The 9,717-nt window shown below is 60.5% G+C and overlaps 1 protein-coding gene across 6 annotated transcripts; it reads left to right on the top strand.

The window, feature by feature from the left end:
* The first annotated feature begins 1,328 nt into the window (after window positions 1-1,328).
* PARP6 (poly(ADP-ribose) polymerase family member 6) lies at window positions 1,329-9,111 on the top strand. Of its 6 annotated transcripts, none has more exons than XM_077185745.1 (22): window positions 1,329-1,449; window positions 2,239-2,316; window positions 2,421-2,515; window positions 3,441-3,501; window positions 3,630-3,720; window positions 3,810-3,876; window positions 4,105-4,254; window positions 4,484-4,637; window positions 5,259-5,312; window positions 5,642-5,737; window positions 5,823-5,915; window positions 5,994-6,119; window positions 6,216-6,281; window positions 6,425-6,492; window positions 6,712-6,760; window positions 7,163-7,272; window positions 7,364-7,436; window positions 7,608-7,677; window positions 8,047-8,126; window positions 8,224-8,287; window positions 8,416-8,500; window positions 8,578-9,109. In XM_077185745.1, exons 1-22 carry the CDS (start codon window positions 1,447-1,449, stop codon window positions 8,678-8,680), a joined length of 1,836 nt encoding a protein of 611 aa, XP_077041860.1. In that variant the 5' UTR covers window positions 1,329-1,446; the 3' UTR covers window positions 8,681-9,109. The 6 variants fall into 6 exon arrangements, 5 of the variants coding, with proteins under 5 accessions (XP_077041860.1, XP_077041859.1, XP_054497826.1 ...); XM_077185744.1 differs by having other exon boundaries at window positions 7,160-7,272; XM_054641851.2 differs by having other exon boundaries at window positions 4,484-4,664; window positions 8,578-9,108.
* The last annotated feature ends 606 nt before the right edge of the window (window positions 9,112-9,717 follow it).

The raw sequence follows: 9,717 nt of genomic DNA, 5'->3' as shown, positions 1-9,717 counted from the left end.
CTGTGTGCAGCTACAAGGACACAGTACTGGGGACACAGGACTGGAGATGTTGGTGGCATGGTGCTGATGTTCTAAGGAGCTGGAGCAGAGGCTAGACAGAGTTAAGAGGAATAAAGTGGATTTTTATTGAAGTGCCTTCAAAGGCCACACCCTAGCAATACATGAGCCACAGTCGTGGCTCTGTCTGGACGGCTCCAAGATGGAAGCAAAGGAGGGCTTGGTCATGAGATCTCACACTTTTATAAGTTTTAGTCCTTTTGTATATAGGAGTTAACTATCCAGTTAATAGCTTCAAATTATGAAGTTTCATCCTCCTTGGTTGCTTGCCCACCCTCCTCTTTTCACAATGCGTGTGCTTTGGGCCTGAAGTTTGAAGAGATTGTCCTTGAGTCTCCAGCTATAACAGGATTGTTTTGTCTCCACTACCATGAAAAGATCCTAGGAATACTTAATATAAAAAATACTTAATTAAAAAAAAAAAAAAACCAACAACAAACTAAAGCTACACACCAACACAGAACAGAAAAACTTAAAACCCAAGGAATTAGTTCTGGGGGTGCTGAGGACACTGTGCTGGGGTCAAGGAGAGACCAGGCTGGAGATGCTGGGGCCACAGGGGACACTGTCCCAGCTGTGTGGGACCCAACATGGACACTGTATGACAGACCTACGAAGGCCTTTGGCTGGTAATACTGGGCACCCCATGCTGGAGGTATTGGGAACATGATCCCAGAACCATGGGGACCTTTTGCCTGTGACCCATGACTCCACATGGCTCCACACTGGCACCGTGGTGACACCGGGGACATGCCATTAGCACAGGGACCTGGCACTCAGCCCCTGTGCTGGACTGTAGGGACACTGTGACAGCCATCTGGGGACCCAAAATGGTCACTGTCTGCTGGGACCACAGAGGGCTCCTGCACCGGGTGCACTGGGGACCCTGTGGTACATGGAAGGGACCAAAAATGGTCACCCTGTGCCGGGGGCCTGGGAGCTGCACTGGAGAGACACTGTGGACTCTGTACTGGGGACACTGGGGATACTATTACTGTGCTAGGAACACTGCGGACCCTGCACTGAGGACGCTGGGGACACTGGGTTGGGCTGCGGGAGGGCTGTGACAGACAGGGAGGGGCCCCAAAATGGTGACCCTGTGCTGGGGACACGAGACCCGCGTTGGATCGAGGGGTCACAGTGAGGGACACCCGGCATGGGCACCCCCTGTGCTGGGACAGAGACACCCGGCCCTGGGCCCGGCTCCGCGTCCCCTCACGGCGCTGCCCCGCCCCTCACGGTTCGGGGGGTGTCGGGGGGGAGGGGGGGGGGTCCCCGGCGGTGACGTCATGGCGGCGCCGCGGGGTGACGCGGGGCGGCGGCTCTGACGTCAGGCGCGGCCCCCCGGCAGCATGGCGGCCGTGCCCGCGCCGGCCGGCCCGCGCTGACATGGTGAGGGCCGGGACGCGGAGGGGACGCGGGGACACGGCCGCGGCCAAGGGGGGAGCGCGTCCGCCAAGGGGGCGGGACGGGCCCGCGGCGGCCCGGGGCGGGGGAGGGGCCGCGGCCCTCGGTGTCCCCCCGTGTCCCGGGGTCCCCCGGCTCGGGGCGGGGATGGGGCCGGAGCAGGAGGAGGGACCCCCGCGTCGCCATCGGCCGGGCATCCCCCGGCAGCTCCATGCGCAGTGCCTGTCCTGCTCCTCCATCCTGGTCCTCCATCCCACTGTTTCCATCCTGGTCCTCCATCCCGTTGTTCCCATCCTGCTTCCTAATCCTGCTGTCCCGTCCTGTTCCCCCACATTGGTTCCCCGTCGTTCTGTTCCCATCTTGCTCCCCCATCCTCTTCTCATCCTGTTCCCCCATTCCAGTGTCCTCGTCCTGCTGGTCCATCCTGCTGTCTCCATTTTGCTCCCCTCTAATCTTCTCCCCCCATCCTCCCTCTCCCAACCTGCTCCTCCATCCCACTGCCCCCTAAATTATTCCTCCCATCCTGCTCCCCCCATCCCACTGCCCACATCCCCATCCTGCTGCCCCCAAACACTCCCCCCAAGCCCCATCATTCTCCCTATCCTACTGCTCCCCCTAACTGCTTCCCCAAATCCACCGCCCCCAACCCTCTGCCCAAAACCAGCTCCCTCAGTTTGCTCCCCCCTAATTCCCTCCCTGTTAATGTGCTCCCCCAATCCACTCCCCAACCCTCTTCTCCCCCGTCCCTGCTGCCTCCCACCCCTCTGTCCCCAGGACCTCAAGGGCCAGTACTGGACGGACGATGACTCCGACGGGGACAATGAGTCCGAGGAGTTCCTCTATGGCGTGCAGGTGGGTGCTGGGTCCCCGTGGTGCCACGGGGGGCTCAGGGACCCCCATCCTGAGCCCTCTGCCAGGCCTGGGGAGGCTCTGGGTGTGACAGTGCTGTGCCACAGGGGACCTGCGCCGCCGACCTGTACCGGCACCCACAGCTGGACGCCGACATCGAGGCGGTGAAGGAGATCTACAGCGAGAATGCCGTGGCCGTCAGGTGGGTGCCCTGCTGCCCTGCACCGGGCACTGCCAGGCCCAGCTACATAGCTGGGCTGTGCCAGGATGGCTGTGCTGCCCCTGGGTACCCAGCTGTGCTATCCCCAGGGACCCAGCTGTGCTATCCCTGGGTACCCAGCTGTGCCATGCCCAGGCATCCTGCTGTGCCATCTCTGGGCCACCTGACCATGGCATCCCCAGGGCACCTGGCTGAGCCGTTGCTCAGACATACCCTCCCCATGACCCTGGCCTCAGCATCCCCTGAGCACTTGGCTGTGCTATCCTTGGGCACCCAGACATGGCATTTGTGGAGCATCCAGCTGTGGCAGCCCCAGGCACTCATCTGTGCCATCTTCAGACACCCAGCTGTGCCATCCCTGGGCACCCAGCTATGCTGTATCCAGGGCACTCAGCTGTGGCATCACTGGGTCACCTGGCCATGGCATTACCAGACACCCAGCAGTACCACCCTTGGGTTACCTGGCTGTGCCATCCTCAGGCATCCAGCAGTGCCATCCCCAGCACAGCTGGCCATGCCATTCCCAGGCACCTGACCATGCCATCTTAGAGCACCCAGTAGTGGCACCCTTGCATAACCAGCTGTGCCATCCTCGGGGCACCTGACTATGGCATTACCAAGGCACCTGGCATGTCCAGGCATCCAGCTGTGCCATTCCCAAGGCGCTCAGCCATGGCACCCCTAGCACACCTGGCCATGCCATCCCCTGAGTACCTGGCTGTGCTGTCACATTCCCAGGTTCGCATCCACATTCTGGGCATTCCCCTCGTGCATACACTTGATATGTGGGCAGCCACACATGCCATGTGCCTGTCCCATGAGCCTGCCCACCCTGGCACAGTGGGCACCACGCCACTGTTCCAGCACTGTGCCACCCCCCATGCCACAGCCACATGTGTCCTCACAGGGAGTATGGGACCATCGATGACGTGGACATCGACCTCCATGTGAACATCAGCTTCCTCGATGTGAGTCCCTGGAGTTTCCCCAGCACTGCTGGCATGGGGAGGGTGGGCACAGGCTCCCAGGGGGTCCCCAAATGCCCCTGCCTGGGTGGAGCTCCCGTGGCTGTGCCAAAGTGTCTCTGCCCTGGCAGGAGGAGGTGGCAACGGCGTGGAAGGTGCTGCGGACGGAGCCCATCGTCCTCCGCCTGCGCTTCTCCCTCTCCCAGTACCTCGATGGCCCCGGTGAGTGGGGACGGGCGGGCAGTGGGTCCCTGTGCCCTCAGGACAGGCACAGTGGAGCACCCATGGCTCGTCCTTCTCTCTCTCCACAGAACCGTCCATCGAGGTTTTCCAGCCGTCCAACAAGGAGGGCTTTGGGCTGGGTCTGCAGCTGAAGAAGTAAGAGCTGAAACATGGTGGGCACCAAGGGTGGTGGGTGGGGGGGGGCTCACAGAGTCACTGTTCTGCCCCAAAACTGGCCACGTGCCACATGTCCCCTTGCCACCTCCTTTTATACACCACAGAATCCTCTGACGGGCTCACCACCATCTGTGTGTGGGGAAGAGGAGGGGCTGGGGTGTCATGGACCACCAAACATCCATGGGTGCTATCCTCCCTGTTTGCCAGGATCCTGGGCATGTTCACATCCCAGCAATGGAAACATCTCAGCAACGATTTCCTGAAGACCCAGCAGGAGAAGCGGCACAGCTGGTTCAAGACAAGCGGCACCATCAAGAAGTTCCGTGCTGGGCTCAGCATCTTCTCACCCATCCCCAAGTAAGGTCCCAATGCTGTCCCCACAGGGGGCCAGCTCTCCATCCCCTCATCCTAGGTGAGGCCTGGCAGTGTGCCTCAGTTTCCCCACTTGGATGCTGCTGCTCCCTACCAGATCCCAGGCAGGTGGAGGTTGCTCCCAACAAGTGGCTGATGGGTGGATCTGGCACTGGGTGATGGAGGAGCAGGGAACAGTGACAGACAGGTGCTCAGGGGGATTCTGTGCCTGCAGGTCTCCCAGCTTCCCTGTTATCCAAGATTCAGTGCTGAAGGGCAAACTGGGCATCCCCGAGCCTCGTGTGAACCGCCTGATGAACCGCTCCGTGTCCTGCATGGTGAAGAATCCCAAGGTGGAAGTTTTTGGCTACCCACCCGCCAGCACCCAGGCAGGTGTTGCCCCCTTCAACATCCTGGTGGGTGCCACCCCGCCTTGGGGTTTGCTTTTCTCTTCTTTCCCCTTCCCAGGGGCTCCTCTGGGGTCTGATCATTTATTTTGGGGTGCTGGGACCCCCATGGGATGGGGGGAGCCCCTGCAGGGTTTCTTGTCTCCAGTCTTGGGTGATCTTGGGGAGCTGGGCCCTGGCTATGGGGTCCAGTGGAATTTTACTCCACTCCTGGTGCTGCATCTGTGCTGTGGCAGGGAATGTTGGCATGTTGGGGGTCCTGCTATGCCGGGGGTGTTGGCATGTTGGGGGTCCCGCTATGCCGGGGGTGTTGGCATGTCAAGGGTCCCACTGTGTTGGGGGTGTTGGCATGTCAAGGGTCCCACTGTGTTGGGGGTGTTGGGATGCTGGCGGTCCTGCTGTGTTGGGAGGGGGTTGGCATGTTTGGGGTCTCACTGTGTTGGGGCACACTGGAATGTCAGGAGTTCTCCTATGCCAGGGTTTTGGTGTGTTGGGGGTCCTGCTGTACCGGGGGGGGGCTGGGGGCTGCCTGTGCCACGCAGAGCTGGGGCTGCGTGTGGGAAGGGGGATAACGCAGCTGGCCCCACTCTGGCTCCGTCACAGGTCGGCGGCCACTGCAAGAACATCCCCACGCTGGAGTACGGCTTCCTCGTGCAGGTGAGAGTCCTGCATCCTGCTCATCCTCAGCCTGCTGCCCATCCTGTCCCACTTCCCACTTACCCATGTCCTGCTATCTGGAGCATTCTCCCTACTATCCCATGTCCTGCTCATCCTTATCCTGATGCCCAGCGTGTCCTTCTCACTGTTCCACATTGCACTCAGCCCCGTGCCATTGCCCAGAACATCTTCCCCAGTGCCCCACATCCCACTTATCCACACTCCACTGCCCATATCATCCTCCCCACTCATCCCCATCCCACTGCCTGGAGCATCCCCCAAGCTCCGTGCCTGCAGCAGGGCCTGACTCCCTCCGTCCTGCCCCTCAGATCATGAAGTACGCGGAGCAGCGGATCCCGACGCTCAACGAGTACTGCGTGGTGTGTGACGAGCAGCACGTCTTCCAGAACGGCTCCATGCTGAAGGTGGGGTGGCAGGGCCAGGCCAGCTGCGGGCTGTGTCCCTGTGTCACCATCCCTGACACTCAGCTCTCTCCTGTCCCCTCCACAGCCGGCCGTGTGCACCCGGGAGCTCTGCGTCTTCTCCTTCTACACGCTGGGCGTCATGTCCGGCGCGGCCGAGGAGGTGGCCACGGGTGCCGAGGTAGGGCTGGGCACGCTGGTGACCTCCCCCTGTCCCGTGGGGGCTGGGCTGTCCCTTCAGTCCGTGCTCTGCCCCAAGGTGGTGGACCTGCTGGTGGCCATGTGCCGCGCTGCCCTCGAGTCCCCTCGCAAGAGCATCATCTTCGAGCCTTACCCCTCCGTGGTGGACCCCAACGACCCCAAAACTCTGGCCTTCAACCCCAAGGTAAGCACTCGGGGGACAATGCTCCCCCACACCAGGGGGTGACAGGAGGCCCCAAAGACCCTTCTGATGGCCACTCCTCTCCTGCCCCATGTGCAGAAGAAGAACTATGAGCGGCTGCAGAAGGCCCTGGACAGCGTGATGTCCATCCGGGAGATGACCCAGGTACGTGGCGTGGTCCCACAGCCCCATGTGACATCCCCGGGGTGGGATCCAAGCTGGGAGTGGCATTTTGGTGCTGATCTCCATCTGCCCATGGCTGGGTGGGTGCTGGGAGACCCACCTGCACCCCATCTTGCCTCTGCCAGGGGTCCTACCTGGAGATCAAGAAGCAGATGGACAAGCTGGACCCCCTGGCACATCCCCTCCTGCAGTGGTAAGGCTGAGGGTGCTGTGGCCCTCTCCTGCTGCCCCTTGTCTGTCCCACTGCCCCACATTCCCCAGGACATGGGATGGAGTGGGGGGCAGCCAGGTATCTGGGGCACAACCCTCTCATCACCTTTCTTTTGGGGGGGGTCACGAGCATCTAATGATCTCAGGGCAGATTGGGACCACCTTCTCTGACTCTCCTCCTCTTCCTCCTTCTCTTCCCAAGGATAATCTCCAGCAACAGATCCCACATTGTCAAGCTGCCTCTCAGCAGGGTAAGGGGCCAGGCTAGGCTCCAGGTGGGGTGCAGGATAAAGGATATGGAATATGGGAGGTGGAATGGAGGGATACAGGAGATGGGATGCAGGATGGGCAATGGAAGGGTCTGGGATGGGCAATGGAAGGGTCTGGTATGTGGGATGGATCCCTCTGGGTGGGGTTCTAATCTGGGAGATATGGGAGTCAGGACAGGGATATAGGAAGGGGGATGTTTTACACAGGCTGTGGGATGGGGGCAAGACAGGGATGCAAAGGACCCTTCTGGCAAACTTGGAGTCACCAAAGCCAGGCTGGGCTGGATCCAGGGCCAGGCGGCCGTGCATGATCTCTCTCTGTCTGTCTGTCTGTCCTCTCTCCTGCCGGCACTGCCGCTGCTCTTCCCGTTCCCCTGGTAGCAGCTGAAGTTCATGCACACCTCCCACCAGTTCCTCCTGCTCAGCAGCCCCCCGGCCAAGGAAGCTCGGTTCCGCACGGCCAAGAAACTCTACGGCAGCACCTTCGCTTTCCAGTGAGTTCCCAAGGCAGGGATGGTGGGAGCCCCCCGGGTGGGCGCCCTGGGGCTGGGGGATGATGACTGATGTGGGGCTGGCTCTTTGCAGTGGCTCTCACATTGAGAACTGGCATTCCATCCTCCGCAACGGGCTGGTCAACGCCTCCTACACCAAACTGCAGGTACCGGTCTGCTCCCTGCACCCAGCACAACCCAGGGCAGCAGGCGGGCAGGGAGGGGGCAGGAAGGCAGGGAGGGAGCAGACATTGGGAAGTGCCAGGCTTCCTCCACTACTGCCGTGCCTGAACTGTTGGGATGATCCCACCACGCTCACCCTGGTATTTTCCCGCAAGCTGCATGGAGCAGCCTATGGCAAGGGCATCTATCTGAGCCCCATCTCCAGTATTTCCTTTGGATACTCAGGTAAGAGGCTGCCTGCACTGCCCAGTCCTGCCTGTGCTGCCCAGTCCTGCCTGTGCTCCCATTCCCACTCCCTGCATGGGCCTGGGGAGGTTTGGCATCGTGCTGGCTGGAGAAGCTGCTCAGGAGTGGCAGCATCCCACATCCATCCATCACACCGGCCTTTTCCCAGCCAGGATGGGGCTTTCCCACACGCCAAAGAATCAAACCCCCAGCATTCTCCAGGCTTCAGAAGCTGCTGCACACACTTTTGGGGGGTTCCCAGGGCTCAGGAGCACTGAGGGTGGCCATCCCTGTCTGTGGCATGTGTCCCCACATCACTCCAGGGTGTTCCCTGAGAGACTGACAGCCCCTGCCTTGCTTCTTCCACAGGAATGGGGAAAGGGCAGCACCGGATGCCGTCGAAGGATGAGCTGGTGCAGCGGTACAACCGGATGAACACGATCCCCCAGGTGATGGGCCAGGGGACACCGGGGCAGGATGGGAATGGGGACATGGCACCCATGGGTGTTTGGGACAGGGTGGTAACACCAGCTGCTCTTCCCACAGACCCGCTCCATCCAGTCCCGCTTCCTCCAGAGCCGCAACCTGAACTGCATCGCGCTTTGCGAAGGTGTGGGGATGTGGGGGGATAATGGGGGGGGGACAGACAGCACCCTTGGGGTCACCAGGTGGGTGGAGGGATGGAGGGACAGGCCCTCTGTCCCCTGTGCCGCCTCCAACAGCTCCTTGCCCCAGCAGTGATCACCTCCAAGGACCTGCAGAAACACGGCAACATCTGGGTCTGCCCTGTCTCGGACCACGTCTGCACACGCTTCTTCTTTGTGTGAGTCCGGCTGTGCCCACCCTGCCGCATGCGCGGGACCCCCACAGAACCCCCCTGAGCCCCTTCTCCTTTTGCAGGTACGAAGATGGCCAAGTGGGAGATGCCAATATCAATACTCAGGACCCCAAAATCCAGAAGGAGATCATGCGTGTGATCGGGACTCAGGTGTACACAAACTGAGCGGTGGCGGTGGCACCCTGGGACCCCCCGGGCACTGAGTGAGCCCCCGGGCAAGGCTGGGCAGGGGCCGAGCAGGTTTTGAGCCCCCCGGGCAGGGCAGAGCCGGGGCAACACCGGCGGCTCCACCTGTACATAGGCGTTGGGCACCCTGTGAGCACCAGGCAGGTTCAGCGGTCCCTTGTCCCCTCCCTGTCCCCTTCCCACTGTCCCCAACTCTGTGGCAGCCTGGAGAAGGAGCTGTGGGTCCAGCGTGGCTGGGGACGGCCCCTCCTGGCCTTGGCAGCGACGGCGTTTTTATCAATGATGAGAAACTGAAGCAAAAAAAAACCAAACAACCAAAACAAACCCAAAAACATAGGAAAAAAAAAAAAAAAAGAGAAAAGGAATCAGTGTTTGTGGATTTAACTCAGAATTAAAGTGTGGGGTATGGGAAGGGGATGCTGGGGAAGGGATGAGGGTACAGGGAGGGAATGGGATTGTGAGGAAAGGGGCACAGAAAAGGGGTGGGATCACTGGAAGGGGATGGGATGGGGTCATGGGGAAGGAGTGGGATTTAAGGGAGGGGGTGGGAGTGTGAGGGAGGAATAGGGGCACAGGCAAGGGATTGGAACCTGGGGGAGGGATGTGGGCACAGGTAAGGGATGGGATCATGAGAAATGGATAGGATTGTGGAGAAGAGGTGGGAAACAAGGGAATGGTATATTGGGGAAGGGATGGGATTGAGGGGAAGGGTGATCATGCAAAAAGGAAAGGAATCCCTTCATAGGGAAGGGATAGGATTGAGGGGAAGGGATGGGATGGTGGGGAAGTGCCATAGAGAACTGATGCAGCTTTGGGATAGGGCTGGGAGGGAGCTACTCCCCCATCACACCGTGGCACAGGGATGGTGCTGTGGAGGCGGAACACGACAGAGAAGGATTGTGCCTCAGGGATGGGAACATGGGACCCCACGAGGCAGCCCCCCAGGCATCGGTGCTGCAGCAGAGATTCAAATGGGAAGGAACTTCCCAGGGACAGCATTTTGTTTCAGCGCAAGC

This window comes from Agelaius phoeniceus, chromosome 13, assembly GCF_051311805.1.
Source record: "Agelaius phoeniceus isolate bAgePho1 chromosome 13, bAgePho1.hap1, whole genome shotgun sequence".
Classification (NCBI taxonomy): domain Eukaryota; kingdom Metazoa; phylum Chordata; class Aves; order Passeriformes; family Icteridae; genus Agelaius; species Agelaius phoeniceus.
The sequence above is the reverse complement of the archived record's forward strand: the minus strand, read 5'-3'. Positions and strand labels throughout refer to the sequence as shown.

Bases quoted from the DNA above. Each gene is read 5' to 3' on its own strand.
- PARP6 (XM_054641849.2), top strand. The intron at 2,516-3,440 runs GTGGGTGCCCTG...GTGTCCTCACAG, and splicing joins GAGAATGCCGTGGCCGTCAG to GGAGTATGGGACCATCGATG. The intron at 6,493-6,711 runs GTAAGGCTGAGG...TCTCTTCCCAAG, and splicing joins GCACATCCCCTCCTGCAGTG to GATAATCTCCAGCAACAGAT.